This window comes from Leptidea sinapis, chromosome Z (genome assembly GCF_905404315.1).
Source record: "Leptidea sinapis chromosome Z, ilLepSina1.1, whole genome shotgun sequence".
Classification (NCBI taxonomy): Eukaryota; Metazoa; Arthropoda; class Insecta; order Lepidoptera; family Pieridae; genus Leptidea; species Leptidea sinapis.
The window spans coordinates 235,001-257,841 of record NC_066312.1 but is presented as its reverse complement, the minus strand read 5'-3'; the positions used below and the strand labels follow the sequence as shown (position 1 = coordinate 257,841).

Here is a 22,841-nt window from a genome sequence, read left to right as displayed (position 1 = left end):
TACCTCATACAGATAACATTGATTTAAATTAACACCTTATTTCGTGGCAGGAATGTTCAAAGTCTATTGTATATGCTCATTAGAAGCTCATTGATAATGGTGTCAAATATGCGACAGATGGACGTCTCTTTCGTACATTTCGTTGCCGATGTATTTTGTTTTAGCAATTTGTTTAGCTATTGAAATGTAATTATTTAGCAAAATGATTAACAGTGTCGAATTAATAACATAATTTTGCTTATAAGGGGCACTTATCTGAAATACGACACTCCATCCTTTTTAAGATTTGATTTCCTGTTATTTGGACATCTTTCCACTGAACACTTTGTCGTTGCGTGACTTTGTATTCAAAGCGCGGTTAAAATACAATGAACCAGAAAATCTTCATAACAGACTCGTAGGTAGAGTTTTGATTCAATGAATTTTTGGGCGTGATTGTGAGTGTAATTGTTTATTGCACATCAATGTAGCATAACCATAATTCTAAAGATCTGGCAACAAGCTGTTACTGAATATCTGACATTTACTCTCTCTAGTCGTTCCCTCACGACTGAGGATCGTGGTCATCCACTAGGGGTCCACACTTTGAGTGAACTATTCTGTTTCCTTCAGCTTCTGTCCATCGCGGCCCTGAAGACGGAGCTGAACCTCGGGGACCTGGAGTATTTTATTAGGTTGGTCCATCTGGTAGGAAATCGGCCTCGGGCTCGCTTGCTATTTGTGTTCCCAACTACGATCTTTTTCTCCAAGCTCTCATTACCCCTTCGCATTAAGTGCATTAAAGAACTCTTTCGTATTTTGACCGAAATTCAAACAGCACCATATGGTCAAAAAATCATTTATCCACATAATTTGCAAGAAACTTGTTGCCTTGCAATTGCCATTTTGTGTAATATTTAGTATTCCAGTAAGACTTAGACACCTTACTGCAAACGCCGACAATGCATCTCTTGAATATTATCATTTCAGATTTGCCACTTGCCCTCTATAATCTAATAAAAGAAGAAAAGAGTTTAGAGTAATCACTTACCATCAGCTAACTTTCACATTTTGCACCCACCATCAATCACCTACATAAAACAATACACTTTAAACCGTGAATTTTATAAACTGAAATTCAATTAAAATCTAATTCAGGTACGGAGGAAGTTCATAGAACTAGGATATTTGAAGCGTCTATTACTTTGTATAGATTCTGTTAGTGCCGCTTTATAATTACAACTTGTGATCGATTAGAACGTGACAGAAAGATCCATGAAGGGGATTTGACGAAACAGAAGCGTCGCTACTCTCGAGACATCCGTCAGCTCCGTAAGGAGATCAATGTGAAGAGGGATGAATTAGGCGTGGCTGTTTATGGAGACAAGCAGTTCCTGAGGAATGCCTTCCAAGAACATCGGAGGCTTCAGCTGACGTATATGAATAGTCAGGCTGATGTAAGTTATAGTTCACCATCTACCGATTCTGTAAGAGAGTGTGTTCAGAAGAGCTATTTGCTTAGTTCCTACCACCGACTACCACCGACGCAACGCTCAGAATGATAGCAACTTATTAAAAGATCAACTTAATTGAATTTGATAAATTGATTTACAACTCACTTCACATATATTTCGCGCTCTACATGACAGAGTACTTGTAAATATAAGCTTATCATATAATTATGGCTATGTTGCGGTTCTCATGTCTCCGTTGAAGATGAAAAAATTGATGGATGACTCTTCATCAAGTAACTTGGAAGAAAGCGTTCGCGGTCCGTTTGTATGACCTTCCGGCCCATATACCACACTAAAAATGAAATGAAATGAAATTTATTTATTTGTATGAATTGTGGTAGCATATTTCTTAACAATTAGTAGATGCGCGCAGCACAACAGATAATTAGAGTCATTAATAATTTTTATATTTTAGAGATCTCATTGCTTTATAAAATTTGTCGAGCTGACGATGATGTGGTAAAGACGAGCATTATTAATGCTCACTTAACCGTGGAAGGTTATTTTGCTCTCCGACACATGTCTTAATCTTTACATTTATTATGAAATGTGATTCGTTGCCCGCCCAAATTACTCAACAATATTTTAATACTATATAAAATAGAATTAAGTAATTCCATCGAGCTACACAACAGAATCAAATTATAACCTTTACAGAAAGTATTGGAGAGTATTCATCAGGAAAACTTCAACAAACGTAAACAGCTTGACAGGATACGATATACGAAAAAGAAGAAGATGGAAAAATTTCGCCTAGCACAGGTTCGTATTATGATCCGATAACATTTAAAAAAATGCTTTGTAACCTCGCATGCTGTCTACCAATGATACGGTAAAAGTCGTCTAGAAGAAGCAAGACAGAACATATTACAAAATTGTGTCACACCACATTACAAATTAAAATAGATCGTAATATCAATAATCAAAATATAGGCCGTAGTTTTCTGTCGTGGCTAACTTAGATAATATTCTAGCTGGAAGCTGCAGAGCTTCGAGACCGTCTGCTGTTTGAGGTGGGAGGTAAGCTGCCTGCCGAGAAGAAAGAACAAGCTGTGGCCAATTATGTGCAGCGAGCGAGCATCAAGAAGAATGCTGCGTTAGCCATAAAAGTCATGTATAAGAAAATTTTGGACATACTCAAGAAGGTAAGGCTCGCTCCCTTGCTTTGCTGATTGTAAGTCGCCATATAAGTCTAAGTATTACACAAGTCCGGGATGGGTTTAGGAAGACTTGGAACAGTTTGACTATTAGGTTTGAGTTTGTTTAACGAGGAAGAAGACAAACGGCTGTACGGGTGATTGAGTTGTGATGGTAACTTGATCACAGTCGACAGTCTTTGAAGGTGACGCTGACACGACGCAAGGAATCTCATTTCAGTCTAGTTGGATGTGGAAGATAAATAATTATAATAATAAAACTTTTATTTGGAACAATTTAACAAAGATAATACAAACAAGTAAAAACGATGATAGCTGCAAAAGTATAAACTGCAGCGCAGCTAACAACGCCCTTCTCCGAATACAATAAGGAATGATGTTCCATGCACAAATATCTAAATAGTAAACAGAGTACGGTTATTAATAAAAAATAGTACAGGAAATGTGATTTGAAATATATACATCATTATTATTATATTATGTGTTTAGTTTTGGGTGAAGTCTGTGGGTGAGTGTTAGAGATACGTATATAGTAAGTGAAGTTTGTTACATTTGTGCTGTGTGTGGTTTTGTTAGGTGTGTGAGGGAGTGATGAATATTTTACACATCCACAAGTTTCTCTGTATCTTCATAATCTAATGTTTTTAACCAGGAGTCAAGTTTCGCTTTACATTTCCTCTTGGTCAGTGGGTAGATGTTTAAGCTTTTGTTGATTTTGTTATAAATTTTAGAGCTTATGTGTTTGTAATGGCGACTTGCAGCTATGGTTCTACGTGAATCAATATTACATACCCTATTTGAGCGGCGTGTGGTACAGCATTTAGGGTCAAAGGTAATTTCGGAGTGTTTGCGAAGAGCAGTTTGAAATATAAATAGCTGCTGATAATATGTTATTTGGGCCACCCTGTGCACGAAACTAACACATGATACTTCTGAGCACTAAATGGCTGTGAATTAGTGAAGTTATATCTTAATATTATGAGCTCCACACTTGTGTATGGAGAGAGCTTAATAGCTAACCCAGAGAGTCTCTGGCTTTGGCTACATTACTCAATATAATATGATTACTACATGGTTTTTATCCAAGTTTTATTTATATATATACATTTTCAAGTTCTATCATTAAAATAAATATAAAAATCGTAACCTAACATAAAGAATAATATGAATAAATTTATGTCAGTTCCGTTAAATTTTACTTTTTATTTAGTTGGTTTTAGAATTAGTAATATACATGACAACAATTTGTAGATTGTTTGTGGCTAGCTGGCTGTCGCTTTATAGTTAGTTCAAATTGTTATAAATTATGAGAAGCCTGTAGCTGTACCTACAACCAATTATAACATCATCAATATAAATGTCTAATATGTAACTTGAAACGTAATACCTTCGTAGCAGTATAGATCGTAGAAATATAAATCGTGCATATTAACTGTAATAAGCGTATGCCGAAAGATTCGTTCTTAAAAGAACATAATATTATTTTATATATTATTATACGGTATATAATATAATATTACGGTATATAATGTTATATTATATACCATAATATTAGCTCTGATAAGAATCATTTCATAATGCTGTACATCAAGTCATAGAATCATGCAGATCACTAGTAGTCATCTCATCGAAGTATCAGTATATAGCATCGTCACGTTCTCTCGAAGACCGCAGATATACTCACGTGACTAGTCATATGCTCCGCGTTACACAACCTCACAGGAAGGCCGAGCGTACTCTACTAAAGCGCATTGATTACTATTATTTCAATTTTAATCAATGAGCAACAACATCGACGCGAGTTTACACAAGCGCTCGCTGGCCGGCTTACTGCGATAGCATTAGTTTTAGCGAGATAGAACACATTATATTATTCTCAATTCTTATTGAATTAAACATTTAACTATTGGTCAAAATATAAGCTTTAGTATTGGTGTGTAATTTCTAAACTTGTAAATATTTTAAGTAACAATTGTAATTGGTTAACTAGTTTTAAGGATTTTGTATATATATCGTGTAACTGAAATAAATTATATATTCCACATATTCCTCACATGCTTCATACCTACTACTCAAGCAGGTGTTTTATTCAATCTCCAAACGCTCAGTCTCTAAAAGCCGATTTTTTATTCTACATTAGTAGTCGATTTTGATATTTTTTTAATTGAATGCTGGTGCTTTTCGTGTGGTCCAATTTGGTCCAGCAGGCCTATTGCGTATCTCCGTTCACAGGTAATAGTGATGATCACTTGACGAAGTGTACATCAGTTAGTTGTCAAACATTACTTTCCGTATTGACTATCGTCAGTGGACAACTGTGATGACGCCATGACTTAAATCTGTGCTAGTAACCGTAACACATTTTGACAGTTGTTTTCGTATCGATAATTTGATATTTGCGATCGTGTAAGCTAGCTAAAAGTTATAACAATTAATATTAACTGTTAACCAGAAAATACCATTAACAATGTTATTAATAAATACTCTAAAAGACCATATTTAACTTCATAGTTAATTTTTTAAGTTAAGACTCGGGTACCTAATTATTAATTAATGATCGGTGATCAGCGCCATCTATCGAAAACCGTTATGGTGTCGTATTATACTCGATAGATTCAATCACTGTGTTCGATATGAAAATACAAAATAGTTTCTGAAAGTGATACGTATACACAAGTACAAGCACAATATGACGTATAATCCAAGACTATTTATTTTAAAAGTGAACATAGATGGGTACACTATGTTTCAACGCCATCTAAAAAAGTTTAGTACACTAATTTAAAATTATCACAACTTTTATTATTGCAAAATAAACTTATTTTCATAAGTGACGCTAGGTGGCCGACAGAAAAATACAATGCAAATTGATGCCTTATTTATAATACCATAAAGTCTATGTTTATTTAAATGAGAAAAATTAGCATTTATGTTATTAAACCTGAGAAATATTGATCAGATTTGCTATTTATGACTTAAGCAGTACCTATCATTTTCACTTGCACGATAAATTAGCATTTAATTTTCCAAGTCTTCAATGAATTAGGTAAAACATATAGGTACATTAATAATTTGAAATTATAACGAATGTATTTTTCTCTGTTCAACTTCAGTGTTACTCAATTAGTCATAATTTTGTATAGCGGGGCCGTGGCGAACATTATTGTTTCGGAAATATTTTTGGTTTTTAGTTACATTTCGGTTATTAAATTAATTCTCTATTATTTCTAATACCTAAGTAGTTGATTAGTATTAGTTATTAGTGTTCAGTGTACAAAAACATAAAATATTAAAATAACTGTAAATATAATATTTAAGTCTAGGTTTAGTATAAGAAAAACTTATTTATTATTATGGCGGAACGACGACGTACTGCTGCTAAATGGGACTATTTTGTGAGGAGTGAGAACAAAAGTGCTGTTTGCAACTTGTGCAGCAAGAGTTTGTCATTCAATCTATCAGTCCTAAGCCTGTTTAAGTATGAAGGAAAATTCATTGATTGATGTGACCTATTTAAATTTAACACGTCGTACCTAGTTTGGTGACCTGTCTAACACCCAGTAACTAACTGATTCATAAATACCAAAAAAATGCAGGTAGTTTAATATTCTAATTAATAGTAACTAACTGCTAACATAAATAAAATGTTGTGCTAATGTTAAATTAACAAATGGTGAAATTTAACTAAGCAGTAACGCTGTGTGAATTGTAATTTTTAACAGTGTTATAATAATTAGCGTTTTGCGTAACATGTTATTTTTTTTCGTATAAGCATTTTAACAAGTTAAGCAATATTAACGATTAACCTCCTCACTGATCAAAGTGATAATCATTTATTATTTTGTGAAGGGCACTGCTAAATGGTTGTGATTTATAGATTATAGTGATTAACACCGAAGCTGTTTTATTAGTGAAATTTTAAAGTGTATTTAAAGTTGAGACTTTTGTAGTGTTTGATTGTGTTTTTTCTGGGAGAATTAAATTCATACCTATATAATGTAATTACGGCATTTACCGAAGAAGAGCGAAGAAAAAGGCTTTTGCAAATGGAAAGACAACGAGTTCTTGGCTTATATTAACATTCCTTGAATGATTTACTAGTAAGTAAGTCATTTATTTTTATGGGTTTGGGAAAGAAAGCGTGCATGCTGTTAGTTATTAGGTATGTTTAAATATTACAAATTAACTGTTAAAGATTTATATTTATTGGACTCAATGTTTAAAAAGTGTATATTTTTATTGAAAACTGGTTCAGCTTAAAAAGGCTATTTTATATATTTTAGGTAATTCTGGATATGTACAATGCACTTGGATGATGACACCTATCTTAAAAGCTGCGCCGAGTTCATCAGAAGAATGTTACACTCAACTTCATACCATGGTCAAAAATGCTGTGTGAGCATCGGAGTTCCTAAGGCTTGTTGTTACACAAGGTACTTTTCTATGACACAGTAAAAGCTGGGAAAATAGTGAATAATGTGCAATATTTTGATAATTTAAATATATTTTATTTATGTAATAATAGGGTAATATTATTCAAAACTTTAAGAAATAAACATCTTAACTGTTGCATCTCAATATATTCTTGATAATATTATGTATATTATGCACATTAGGGAATTTGCTAGAAACTAATAATTATAATGTTAACAGCAGGAAGAAACAAACTTTTTATGCCTACTACCCATTAAGGCGAGTCAGTTAGTCTTTTGTTGGGCAATGTAGTTCTTAGAGCTAACAAATAATAATTATAATGTAAGAATCATTATTTGTTATTAATATGAAATTAATCCAAAAAATGTTATTATAGAATTTTATTTATAACATAATATTGTAACAATAAAACTATAAACATATAATTTACATTAGTTAGTTTTGTCAAAGGCCGAAAGAGTAAATGAATCTGACATGTACTGTATAAAATACCATTAATCATGATTCACATTGGTTGAGTCGCCAACGCGGCTCCCGGATGTGGATAGCCACATGCCGTCCTTATTAGATCTTCTGCTGACTACACATCCCGATGGTTACCAGGTCATTGTCGACGCCCCTCTCGGAATTTCCGACCATTGCCTGGTCAGGAGTGTAGTGCCTATCCGACGCCCACTTCGCAGACCACCAGCGACCCGCCGCGTATGGCACTACAAGTCAGCAGATTGGGATAAGATGCGTTCCTTTTTTGCATCCTACCCTTGGAGCAGGGTTTGCTTCCCTTCGGATGATCCTAGTGCCTTCGCCGTTGCAGTAGCCGATGTGATACTACAGGGCATGGATATTTTTATACCAAGCTCTGTAGTACCGACCGGTGGCAGATCAAAGCCCTGGTTCGATGCGTCAGTTAAAGCAGCATCTGACTGCAAAAAACAGGCGTATCGAACTTGGGTTGCGGCGCTGGGCACAAAGGATCCGAACTGCATAGTTCTTAAGAGGAAATACAACGTGCTTCCAGATTTAAGCGACAAATCGCCCGTGCAAAGTCAAAACACGTCGTCAAAATCGGCGAGCAGCTTTCCAGTTACCCGACCGGAACATGCAAGTTCTGGTCGTTGTCAAAAGCTGCTCTTGGTAACTTCAGCCAGCCGTCCATGCCGCCGTTGCACATGAGGAATGACACCCTGGCCCATACGGCAAAAGAGAAAGCCGATCTCCTGTGCACTCTTTTTGCCTCCAACTCGACTCTTGACGACAACGGAAAAAAACCCGCCGACCATCCCGCGGTGTCAGAGCTCCATGCCTGAAGTACAGTTCCGACAGAAGACTGTTAGGCGAGCTCTGTTTTCGTTGGACGTCAGGAAGTCGAGCGGGCCGGATGGCATTTCTCCAATCGTGCTTAGAACGTGTGCCCCTGAGTTGACGCCGGTACTAACGCGTTTATTCCGGCACTCTAATTCAAAAGGCGTAGTCCCTGATTCATGGAAGTCAGCCCTTGTCCATCCGATCCCAAAAAAAGGAGACAGTTCGGATCCAGCAAACTACAGGCCTATTGCTATTACCTCCCTACTCACCAAAATCATGGAGAGCATAATTAACCGCCAGCTCTTGGTATACCTTGAGGGTCACCAGTTGATCAACGACCGGCAGTACGGCTTTCGCCATGGTAGGTCGACTGGCGATCTTCTGGTATACCTAACACATAGATGGGCGGCGGCTATTGAAAGCAAGGGGGAAGACCTGGCAGTTGGTCTGGATATAGCGAAGGCCTTTGATCGTGTATGGCACAAGGCGCTCCTCGCAAAACTTCCTTCATTTGGGCTTCCCGAGAGCTTATGCAAGTGGACCAATTGGGATTATAAGACACAAGGAACACAAGGAACGCGTGTGGTTACTAATTTAACGTTTTACTAATTTAATAATCAAAGTTATCCTAAGTGTTTAAAAGTGATTTAAAGTGTTTAAAAGTTTATTAAATATGAATGACAAAATTGAAATTATGTTGAACAAGCTAGAAAAGCTTGAAAAAAATTTCGAAGAATTTGTAGGTGGCAAAAACTCTCAAATATAGAAAACGAAAATATCGTATTGAAGTCGGAAGTGGAGAAGTTAAAATTTATTATTAATCGGGACATAAATAGCAAGAAACTCGTCGTTTATGGATTCCCCGAACACATAAACCATCGGTATGATAAACAAAGTCTGTTCGATGACATTGGATACTACATTTACGAGACATATGGGGTGGACATACATGGCTACGTAGAAGATATGTATAGAATAGGAAAATACACACATACCCGTCCAATAGTTGTAGAACTTATCAGCAAAAGGATGGTAAAGCACCTTCTCCAAACATCTCAAAATATTCGGTACCACTACAATAACAGAATACGTCTTAGTGAGTTTTTAACGCCTGAAACATATAATCAACAGAAAGGAAACCGTTCGAATCTCGCGGACACTGAAGCAGCCCCGACACCTCAATCTTAATTACACAATTCAACAAATACACCACAACCTATAATCAACACTTCAACAGACTTAGAACACAGCACTTCATCGCTAAATAACGTACAGCATATTAATATAAACAATAAGAAATGCAATATTACCGATGGCGTGAAATCTAAATCTACCTTCAATAAATCGCCGGGCGAGCATTCAACTCGACGTCGTCCCGCTACAAATATAGGTGAAAATATAAGTAATGTACAACGCCGAACTGATCGTGAATTAAGAAATGAGCGTAAAATGGTAAATAGATATAACTTTCGGACCTAGTTCAGACATGAACACACAAAATATTACAAACAGATCGTCAAAACAGTTAAATATCTTTTATCAAAATATGCAAAGCATCTGCAATAAAATACATCTACTTGACCATTTAACTGTTGAATTACCTAATCTACAAGTTATGTGTATCTCGGAAACCTGGTTATCTATAGAAAAACAAAAAACATTACACATAAATAATTATACCATGGCAGCTTCCTTCTGTCGTGTACATCATGAAGGCGGCGGTGTTTGCATATTTGTTAAAAATAATTTAGAATATTTAGAACGTGTTGATATGTCAGTTATCTCTAACGAAATGGTATTCGAAGTATGTGCAATAGAGATACCTAAAAATAATCTACTACTGATTAATCTGTACTGGCCTAATAGTAGTAGAGAAGTAGAATTGTTTTACAACTTATTAGAAAATCTCCTCATTAACATTAATAAAAAAGAAATGAATAAAAACATTATTATTATGGGAGATATGAATGTTGATTTTCTAGATGCAAAGGAAAAAAGCAGACTCAATAACCTCTTGTTGTGTTATAACTTCCAACAAAAAGTCTCAAAGCCTACTAGAATAACTCCTACAACTAAAAGGTGCATAGACCTAATTTTTACAAATTTCATGATTCAAAAATTGATTTTGGATTATCAGATCACAAGGGCATCATTTTCACATTACCTTTTACTTTCCACAATAAACAGTCTTTCATTAAATTAAAACGTAAATTTAATGACTTTAATATAAATAAATTTAAAAACGAACTCGCGAATATCAACTGGGATGATCAACTTAAGCCTAACAATAACGTTAACGAAAACTATAAGATATTCCTAAATATAATTGTTACTGCCCTGAATAAATGCATACCTAAATTACTAACAAAATTTACTGTAAACCAAAATAAACCTTATTTAACACTAGGAATTAAAAAATCATGTCAAAATAAAAGATTATTAAAACTTCTTGTATCACAAACCAAAAATAAAGTATTAACAAATTTTTATAAGAGATATTGCAAAATTTTAAAAAGTTGTATAAATAAATCTAAGAAAATTATAAATATCCGTAAATTCAGCTCAGCTGATAATAAAACACGATCCATGTGGAAAATAATAAAAAATGAAACAAATAAAAGTACTATAAGAATAAATCAAAACATAAGTCTTAAATCTTCAGAGAATAATATTATAGTAGATCCGAAAATTATTGCTAATACATTTAATAGTTTCTATTTATCCATCTCATCAAGCCCTAAAGTAAAAAACGACAATATAGCTATAAATTCTAATAAATTAATTAATTCGTTATTTCTAAATTCGTTTGAACCCAAAGACATCTTCAACATAATAAAAAATCTTAAGAATAAAAACTCTTTCGGAATAGATGAAATCCCCCCTTTTTTAATAAAAAAAATGTGCTGATATTTTAACCTACCCGTACACTAAACTTATTAATCAATCATTCTGTGAAGGATTATTTCCGGACGATCTAAAGATATCCATAATAAAACCGGTATATAAGAAAGGAAACACATCTGATGTAAATAATTACCGACCTATTGCCCTTCTACCTACATCAGCGAAGATATTTGAAACTGCAATGGCTATACGCCTAAGTAGTTTTCTGGAAAAATATTATATCCTAAATGAAAGCCAACATGGTTTCAGGAAAAACCATTCCACAACTTTAGCGATATACAAATACATACAAAAAATATTTGATTCACTTAATAATAAAAAATATTCAGTTGGCCTACTGCTTGACATGAGCAAAGCATACGATAGAGTCTCTTATGATATCTTACTAGAAAAATTATTTCTCTCAGGAATTCGAGGAATTGCCCATAAATGGTTCAAATCTTACCTTAATAATCGTTTTCAATATGTGGAAATAGAAAATACTAACTTCGAGACTGGAAAGATAGACCACATAAGATCTAATAAAGCTCACTTATCAGGATCGATTCCACAGGGCAGTGTGTTGGGTTGTATATTGTTTCTCATATACATAAATGATCTTCCTAACTTAATAGATGATGATTGTACTCTTTTTGCTGATGACATTTCTATTTTGATCCCATGCTCTAATTTAAAACAACTAGAAGAAAAATTAAATATTACAATGGACAAAATCTTTTATTGGCTAAATAATAATAATATTGAACTTAATATTAATAAAACTAAAATTATACCTTTTAAACCTTATCAAAAATCCCCCTTAAATATATCTTATTCTTACAAAAATTCACAACTTGAAACAGTTGACACAGCTACACTACTGGGAATTGATTTAGACTCACACTTGACATGGAAGCCATATCTACAGAAATTAAAAAGCAAAATGTCATCTTTTACATATGCTCTTTACCAACTAAAACGCGTAACAGATTTCAAATCTGCCCTTGCTGCTTATTATGCATATGCACATTCTAGATTATCATATGGAATATTAATATGGGGAAACTGTAGTGAAATAAAAGATATATTTATTCAACAGAAAAAATGTATCAGAATTTTAGAAAATATTCAGCAGATGGATTCATGTAGACCATATTTTACTAAACACAAAATTTTAACCCTTACTTCAATTTACATCCTAGAAGCATGTAAATTTGTTAAAAAACATTCGGACTTATACTCAAATAACAAGCGAAATTTAAACAAATTAAAAATTTCCCAAACAAGTATGTCATTAGTGTCATCGAGCCCCCACCACATGGCAAGTAAAAATTTATAATCACATCCCAAACGAAATTAAAAATAAAGAGAAGCCTTCTCTATTTAAAAGACATCTTAAAAATTTTTTAGTTTCAAAATGCTTCTACGATTTACCCGAATTTTTTAATTACAAGTGTGAGAATTAGTTACAATATAGTATAAGAATGTAAAAAATGTATAAGACTTATTTATTTCATGTATAACGTTGCTGTGCCCTTGCAGGGCGTCACATATTGTCTACCCATTAATGTACCAACCATCCTACTGTAAAATGTGACTTGCAATAAAATATTTTGATTTGATTTGATTTGACCTCCAGCTTCCTCACTGGGCGCAGCATACAGGTCGTTGTCGACGGTTATTGCTCGAATCCCAAGCCCGTGAACGCTGAAGTGCCCCAAGGCTGTGTGCTATCTCCCACGCTGTTTCTTCTGCATATCAATGATATGTTGCACACCTCCAGCATTTATTGCTATGCAGATGACAGCACTGGTGATGCCGTATACACGGGCCATGCACGTCTCTCTCGAGAAATCGTCGACCAGTGCCGGGAGAAACTTGTGTCTTCTATCGAGTCCTCTCTTGAGAAGGTCGCGGAATGGGGTAAATTGAACCTTATCCAATTTAACCCCCAGAAGACTCAAGTTTGCGCGTTTACCACTAAAAAAACCCCATTTGTCGCATCACCGCTCTTCGACAACACTTCCCTAAAAGCCTCGCCTAGTATCGGAATACTGGGTCTCGAAATCTCGAGCGATTGCCAATTCCGTGGCCATCTGGAGGGCAAAGCCAAATTGGATTCAAAGAAACTGGGCGTCATTAATAGAGCACGGCAATACTTCAAGCCGGCCCACATTTTAGCGCTGTACAAAGCGCAGGTCCGGCCACACATAGAGTATTGCTGTCATCTCTGGTCTGGCGCAACCCAGTATCAGCTCGATCCATTTGACCGCGTGCAACGCAGAGCAGCTCGAATTAGAGACGTCGCTTCATTGTGTGTCTTCTACCGCATTTATCACGGGGAGTGTTCCGAAGAGCTGTTTTACCTAATTCCTGCCGCCGAATTCCACCTTCGCACGACACGCCACAAGTTAGGATATCATCCTCACCATCTGTATGTGTGGCGGTCCTCCACAGTGCGACTTACAAGGAGCTTTCTTCCACGTACTACAAAGCTGTGGAATGAACTTACTTGTGCCGTGTTTCCGGGACGATACGACATGGGTACCTTCAAAAAAAGCGCGTACACCTTCCTTAAAGGCCGGCAACGCTCCTGTGATTCCTCTGGTGTTGCAAGAGAGTGTGGGCGGCGGTGATCACTTAACAACAGGTGACCCGTACGCTCGTTTGTCCTCCTATTCCATAAAAAAAATTATAATTTAATTTTTCTATTTTTAATTGAAAATTGCTTCTTTATTGTGTGGTGCTAAATTCTTATCAATATTATTTTGTTTACCAATTCTTATTCTATATTTTGTTAAAATAAAAACATTATATAAAAATAAAGCATTTTATTTCTTTTTATTTCACATTCATAGATCACAGGTCCTGAGGATATGGTATTAAGAACTGAGGACTTAGGATTGTGGATCTACGGAATGGGAAAAAATGAGGGATTGGGGGCTGAATTTGCAATATCAACAGGCTGTCTGTAAAAAATAATTAGGTACCTATTAATAATTATTTTATAAATGATATAGTACAAATAATTAAATTCTTCTTAATAATTACTATTAGGTTACAATGACATAAAAATTAGTAAATCTTACATTTCACCAAAGATAAGGGTATATATATATATATAGCAATACAAATTCATATATTGAATAATAATTATAGGAAATAAAAAATATAGACAAGGGAAATTCAGACAATTCCTCCACTGCCACTGAACCAATGATTCCCTACACTCATTTAAAGAACATGCTTATTCAGCCCTCCACCAGTTGCTGGTATATATCTTCTAGACTGCGGCATTTGGTTCCGTTTTTTCCTTAAACTTCATCCAATGCTTCAAATAAAATGAAATCCATACAATGTAATTTCTATTGGAGATGTTAAGGAATGTCTAAGGTCCATTAAGGACCAAGGGCAATGTGACAAAAACTGCTCTCTGTAAAACTCATACTCTTCTTCATGCAGGCATCTGAAAAATACATTTTCTATATTTATATGCAATTTACTTTACATATCTTTTTTTTAGTATCATTTTATTATAATCTGTCTCCTTCGCTGGGACATTCAATAATATGTGTGTCCTGCTGGTATATATATTGGCTTGCTTGGAGAATGGCCTATGCCAAACCCAATTTCTATAATTAAGCATCTGGTTGGCTAGTAGTAGATCTTGAGGTATTTTGTGTTTCAGTGTTCTTGATACTTTCGTTCTTTTGTTCATTAGGGCTTTTGCTAGTATGTTAGGGTGATTGTCTGTTCTAGTTTTGTGTGCCTTAGCGAATTTTGTTATCTCATCCTTGACTGTTGGTATTCCGAGGTCATGGTGTAATAGATCATTTGGTACAAACCATGGAGCACTGGCTATTAAGCGTAGTGTTTTATTCTGAAATCGTTGGATTATTTCAATATTTAAGTGTGATGCGGTACCCCATAGCTGTATACCGTATGTCCAGATGGGTTTAAGAATTGCCTTGTAAAGATGTACCTTGTTTTCCAGTGAAAGCTGTGACTTACGTCCAATAAGCCAATGTAGTTTGCTTAGTTTGATGCCTAATTGTTTCCTTTTAGTGAAGGTGTGTTTTTGCCATGTGAGACGTTTGTCTACGTGTAGGCCAAGATAGCGCACATGCTCCGCTTGAGGGATTGTTACATTATTTAATTGAACGGGAGGACATGTAGCTCTTTTAAGGGTAAAAGTCACATTCACTGATTTGGATTCGTTAGCCTTGATTCTCCAATTTCTGAGCCAGGATGATATCTCATTCAGACCACTTTGCAGATAGTAGGATGCAACCGTTGGATCATTGTGTGAAACCATAATAGCGGTATTATCGGTGAAAGTGCCAGTTGTTACATATTCAGGAGTAGGTAAATCTGAAGTAAAGAGCAAGTAGAGTGTAGGCCCGAGCACACTTCCCCGCGGGACACCGGCTTCGATACTATGTAAGTTTGATAAAGCTTCGTCACTTTGCACGAAAAAACTTTACATATCTATCACATAAACTTTAATGTTATTAAGTGTTATTTATTACATCTTTTCTCCTTAGTTTATATGTACCATACCAGCACTTTCGGAAAAGAAACCTCAGTGTCCCACATAACTATTCCAATGAGAAGCTAATGCATTTGTCCACTGCACTTCAAATACTTACAATAAATTACAACACTTGGTTAATATTGACCTATTCTGCTCTGACGTGCAATCAGCTAAAATAATTTTGGCTAATTGTAACTTAAGGCTAGATCCTAAATATGATTGTATTGTGTATAATCTACTTTATAAGTTTTAAATCTCCCAAGTGTTATATTTAGAGTGTGTTTGTTGTAATTTTTTACTTGTGGAGTCTCATAAATGGCTTTACTTTACTTATTAACATTTAACTCTGTAATAGGGCTGTCAGCCCCACTAATATAAATATATAAAATAAATATCTTAAATTTATATATAAAAACAAACTTTACAAGAAAAATCACAACACCTCAAGTAAGACGTATTGTGATTTATTCAAGTAAAATGAAGGTAGAAAAAGCTTTCGTCGATTTAAGTACATAATTATAATAATTTCGCGAGGTATGTATTTTGTGTTTTACTTAGACTTATTTTAACTTTAACTTAAGTACGCACATATACACACCATTTAAAATATGTATTAATACATAAAGGTAATTAATTATACATAAACATTGAATTTGCCTATTTAAAACTTTACCATTTTATTATTTCAGCTGAAGAATAAGCATCCATGGTCATTAAATAAATTATTAAAAAAAAACCTTTATAAACCTCATGAAATAAAAATGTTAAAAAATAGATATGTAATGTGCCTAATTGAAGAGCACTGTCGTTCTCCCGTTAATCACCGTAACTGGATATCCACCGAGTGTGATACGTAATACCAATGTAATGAAATTGTTAGTTATCATCAAAGTACGGTGTACAACCAGTGGAGTCATCCATTTCGAGTTTCGTTTTGTTTTTCAGGATAGATGTTTCAAGTCAAAGTTATAGTAAATTGCGAGCAAATACATTTAGTTTTCTTACTATTCAAAAGGAAATTATTAGCATTGAATCTATGAACAATTATGGACAAAGCATTGTTTACATAATCCAAGACTGATTCACGTCTTGTAATCTTAAATAAAAGAGATGTGTCATCAGCGAATTAAACAATTTCATGATTATCCTTAACAACATATGGCAAATCATTTATATAGATCAAAAATAGAAACGGACCAAGAATTGAACCCTGTGGGACACCCATTTTTATGGTTGATCCAAGGGCGCGCTTTCCATTGATATCAATAGTCTGAATTTTATTTTCTAAATAAGAACTAATGAGTGTCAGCGCATTGTACTTCCTGAGTTTATTTTTGCTAAGTAATAAAAAGCTCTTCAAGCAGTTCTCATTGTTGGATGTTTGCCCCAAAGGTTTGCCCCAACAAATCTTATTTGCAGTATTTCCGGTATTAACTAGCTCATCAAATAACGATTGTCTTCGTGAGGATTGGTAATCGTCGTTTTGAGCCTCAAGGGCCAATATGTGCCAAAGGGCATTGTAAAGTGTTGTAGAGCCGTGTGAGAACATAATACTAATTAATATCGGGACTAGAAGTATTTATATAACAATACTCTGTTTAGAGTGCAATACAAATTAGTTTTATGATAAATTATACTTACAGGACTCGTCATATTTCACCGTGGTGCTGGAAGCCCTCAAGTTGGACTGCCGAGCTCAGGGCAAGTGCCTAATGGGCGCCACTGAAATGGGTCAGTTGGCGATGGAGTACCTCGATGATAGAAAATACGAATTTAGCATGCTGGAGCAGGAAATAAAGACAAATATGAAGGAGAGGAACCGGACCTTGAAATTAGCAAGGCGAGAAATTGCATACCTGACCAACTCCTTTCCTAATTTGATAAGAAAAGAGGTCAGTTTGTATTCTTAGTGTGACTTTCAGCTTATGCTCGAATACCTAGTGGAATGATGAGCAGCGTGATTGTAGAGCGTGTGACACAAGCATGAGTGTAATACCTAGTGGACACAGCGAGTGATGAGCATCGTGATTGTAGAGCGTGTGACACAAGCATGAGTGTAATACCTAGTGGACACAGCGGGTGATGAGCATCGTGATTGTAGAGTGTGTAACACAAGCATAATATCATCGCAAGCTATGTATGTCGCGGTCGGAAGTGAATCTGAGATGGGAGTAGCAATATAATAGAGATGAGACGGAATCCCATGTCTGGCTCTCGCCGGATACCGTATATATCTTTCCCTTCACTTTCACTTCTTTCCATTTGCTACGATCCTTACACACTTGTTTCGCTTCGTCCAGTTTCATTATTCCTTTCATACATGCTCTCCGGTTTAGGGTGCTCTTGACCTAGCCTTTTTTCAAGACGTTCCTGATTTGATCTGAAACGTCCGCCTAGGTCTACTCTTAGTTTAACTCCTACCATACTTCTCAACGCTCTCATCTTAACTGCATTTATTCTGCTTTCATGTTTATTCTGCCATATCCAACTTTCACTTCCGTACATGAGTGTTGGAACCGACACTCCCTCATGCACAGCCAAACGACCCTTATTAGACACCTTCTGCCTGTTCATAAAGGAGTGCAAAGCTCCATTCACCATGTTTTCTGCATTCACTCTTCTTTCAATATCACTCTCATACTTTCCATCTCTTGTAAATTTAGAACCCAGATACACAAACTCATTCACCTGTTCAATTCTTTCATCTCCAATCACGATATTGCAGTCTGTCACTACCTCATCTCTTTTAAGCACCATCACTTTTGTCTTCTTTACATTCATCTTCATTCCCTTTCTACCAAAAGATCCATTCCACAAACGCGCAATAGACCTTGTTTTTAGGCAAAAACTTTTCGGCTATGCACCGCAAGGAAAAGACCTGATCCGTACATCCCATTCCCTTTCTAAATCCCGCTTGTGCATCCCATACTTTTTCGTCAACTCTTTCAATCAACACTTTTGCATACAATTTACCGACGACGCTGAGAAGGCTTATACCGCGGTAATTTCTGCAGTCCTGTCGTGACCTTTTCCCTTATACAATGGCTCGATTTCAGCTTTGCACCAGTCTCCTGGTACTTGCCCATTTCGCCAGCACAAATTGAAGAGCTGGCTAGCCACTATGCCCTGACCAGCCCTTAGCATCTCGACGGTAATCCTGTCATACCCGGCATCTTTACCTAATCTCATACTTTTCATTGCTTTCACTATTTTATTCATGCTTACCTCACTTTCATCAACATTTATATTCGTTTCAATAGAAGCTGCCGGATGTTGTTCATGCACTTCCTCTCTTTCAAACAAACTTTCAAAATACTCTTTCCATCTCTTTAGCACACATTCTTCTCCTCTTATAATGCTCCCATCTTGACTGATATACTGAGCTCCGAGGTAGAAGTTATTCCTCTGGCTGTTTTGATGGGTTTCCAGAAAAACTTGATGTTTGACTGGAAATCTTCAGTGAGCTTCCTATCAAAATCATCCTTTCGTACTTCTTTCTTTCTAGACACAACTGCTTTCGCTGCTGATTTCAATCTTTTATACTTCGTTCTTGCTTCCTTTATCTCGTCATCCGTTGACTTTTGAACTTTTTGGTTAGCTTTTGTTGCTAACCAATCCAACCACGCTTTCTTCTTTTCTTGCACCGCCATTTGTACCTCTTTATCCATCCACACATTATAGTTCTTTCTTCCTTTCCTTCTTTTAGCTACCCCGCATTCAACAAACAACAACAAGCAACAGCAACATTCACGACCCCTTTCTTAAATGTCTCCCACATATCTTCAAATCACCACACCTACCTCTTCTATGCCTTTAAAACTTTCTTTCAGTTTCTCTACATACTCGTCTTTCCTTTCTTTTTCTTGTAGATTTTCCACTTTTACTCTGTCCAAAACACTCGTAGGCTCAGCTCGTCGGTGTCGCCAACGTTTAAAAAGGCCACGCATTCGGGCTATGACCAGGAAGTGGTCTGTGTCGAGGCCTACACCGCGGTATGCCCGAGCATCTAGCACTTTCTTTCTCAGTCTTTCATCCACAATTACAAAATCAATCATACTTCTAGACTCACCCTCATCTCTTGTATACAAATGGATCTTTTTGTGGTTAAACATTGTGTTGGCCACGCAAAGATTCCATTCCAAGCATACTTCAAGCAGGCTTTTCCCATTTTCGTTCACTCTCTCGTCCCCAAACGTACCCAGAACTCCTTCATACCCGTCACGCTTTACTCCAACCCACCCATTAAAATCCCCTAACATCACGATCCGTTCATTTTCTCCGCATTTATTCAAGACCTCTCTCACGCTGTCCCAAAATTCCTCTCTCTTTTTTGGCTTTTAGATTAGATATTTATTTTCGATAGTTTATAAATTATTTTAAAGCAATAATTATATCAAAATCTAGCTTTGTATTGAAAAAATGGCACAATGTTGAAAAATATATCAGATAATAGTACATAGCTAGACTTACAAATAACACGTGTAATATTATTCACTTGAACGCAATCATAATATATATTGTATCGGTCGTACTATAATAAAAATGCTTTGCATTTGCGAGCGCTATTCCAGGTATACGAAGCGAAATTTAATTATTTGTGGTCCATACGACGGTAACGAGTTTATTTCATACGAAAATTGTTTCATTATGTCAAGCCATAGAGCATAAAACAAACTGAAGACGGTCTTTACTTAAGGACGTATATGCTTCTACATCCTGATCCCAGGAATTATGCAAAAGAAACGACATTCAAAACAATTGTTAAAAACGTTTGTTGTAAAGGTAACTATATACGTATTTATGATATGACTTTCTCAGTGATATCTGATTTTGGGAATGGAGTGACGACGCCCCCAGGCTATTTAATTTATAAATTTTATTGTAGAATGAAGACTGAGTTTCCTGCACCTGTTCTTCTCAAATTTAAAGCATATATTTTCGAATGGGGTATAAAAGTGATTAGAAAAAAATAATATTATTAAAAAAGTAATTTATGACATAAATTATTACGACGGGAGGAACCGTAGGTCCGACTTGAAGGCAATCTATTACCCCTTCGTTGGTTGTATACTCTGAGATCAATCTATTGATTGCTCGCTTTTACGGAGCTCACGTATGCTGAGATGAAATCAGATTACTTCGAAACGTTCCCGCTTCCCGCTTGTTGATTGTTTTTAGTTTATATTTAGTTTGTCTGCTTGCCCGCTTTGTTTATATTTATGGAACAGTAGGACAATCGAACGGATATTGCGGCGCGGGGCTCAAAGGATCCGAACTGCAAAGTTCTAAAGAAGAAATATAACCGTGCCGTCAAATTAGTTAAGCTAAAAATCGCCATATTCAATAACAACGTCAAATTGATTTATTGTGGTGATCATAAAACTATAACTATTAATAATAATAATTAATATTCTGTACCATCCGGTTTTTGGTTTCTTCGTCTATTGTTAGGACTGGCAAAGGGTTCGAGCCCATACAGCCACATTCGTTAATATTTAATATCGTCTTAATAGAATTCAAGGATTGGATACTTAATATACTTAGTTCAGCAGCATACGCGGTTAAAAGATGACACAATTAACTGACATAGATACGGCGCGACTAGTTTACTTTAGATATTTCCATAGTATTATGTCCTTTGGTATATTGCTATAGGGCAATTACCAATACCATATTTGTACCGCAGAAGAGGGCTGTTCGTGTTATTTATAACCTAAGTCCTAAAGAATCATTTAAAGTGTCAATGTTAATTTCAGTGTGTTTTGCAATGCTATATAGCGGTTGTTCAGTATTTATATAAATAGCAATTTTAACACTGAATGACCTTTACGGCATCTGGTGGGGTGGCCATAATCATTATTATGAGGAATAACTTTCCTGTTCTACCAGGATCGCAAATTCAAATCGCAATAAATAAACTGTTACGTTGGAGGTGTTTCTTCACGTTCAGCAGCATTCGACGTTGTAAAATATACCTTTTGATCGTTCTCCAAATGCACCGCCAAATTGGGATGACGTTCGTGAATAGGGAATGAGAATATACGCCAAATTGCCTAATTGCAGTTCACATATCTACAAATCTGATAGCGCGTAATTTCATCTTATGACAAAAATCTCTCATATAGCAATTGTATTTAATGGACTCCAATTGCGAATTACTGTACTTATTGTTATGCACATATTATGGTGATTGTTATTATCTGTTTGTTCTGGTCTAATTCTAACCAAACAAGAATGTGTACATTCGGCAAGCCTTGTTTTTGCCATTCCATTGTATACACCCAGCATCGAGATATCCCAAATCCCATTTAATCAGCGAATGGATTTTTTGCTTGAAAACATTTACCGATCACTTGATGTCTGTTCGGGAAGCAGTATTTGAACAATTGAAATTCATTTCGGATTGTAAATGTAGTGAATAGGTCTGGCCGACCATTATGACGATCATATTAATATGTCATTTTGCAGATATTCATGCATGTGGCGCGGGCTACATATATATGTAGCTGGTTAAATGGTCAATCGACTAACATTAGATGCATCTACTTCGGTGCTAATTTCATCGCGTAAATGGTATATCCGCTTCCGAACATAATAATTCAGTTTGGTTCAACCAAATGAAAGTTAGGTGCTGTATTGATACTCACCATTTTATGGATTAATAACACTGATATTGAAGTTATATTCATCGTCACTTTGCCAAAACATCAGCGAGTATTGCAACGTGTCATATGAACGGTGTCTTTCATATATTTTTTAGTTGCCCAGTATTTTTACGTGTGAGGACAATATCGCGTGTTGGAAAATATTCACCAACAAGTAGGAGTGCAACTTGACCAATTATTGGAGAGTTAAATGTGTGTTCGTGTGTTCCAACAGCTCATTGATCCACTCTAATCACGATTTTGTGGTCATCGCGTTGTCTTGAACAGACTGAACAATGGATATTGTTCATGAAGTAGTTGTAGGTCTTGAAGAATTGCTCTTTTTGTCGAGCTGTTGATCTATTGACGCCAATCAAGGTGCTCCTACATG

General features: G+C 35.7%; 1 protein-coding gene across 1 annotated transcript in view; it reads left to right on the top strand.

The window, feature by feature from the left end:
* LOC126978748 (uncharacterized) overlaps positions 1 to 22,841 on the top strand; it is a 48,560-nt gene that overhangs the window by 639 nt on the left and 25,080 nt on the right. The window contains exons 2-5 of the mRNA XM_050827796.1: positions 1,237 to 1,436; positions 2,151 to 2,255; positions 2,468 to 2,638; positions 17,450 to 17,698. Coding sequence (XP_050683753.1) covers positions 1,237 to 1,436; positions 2,151 to 2,255; positions 2,468 to 2,638; positions 17,450 to 17,698 — 725 coding nt within the window. The remainder of the gene's footprint in view (positions 1 to 1,236; positions 1,437 to 2,150; positions 2,256 to 2,467; positions 2,639 to 17,449; positions 17,699 to 22,841) is intronic.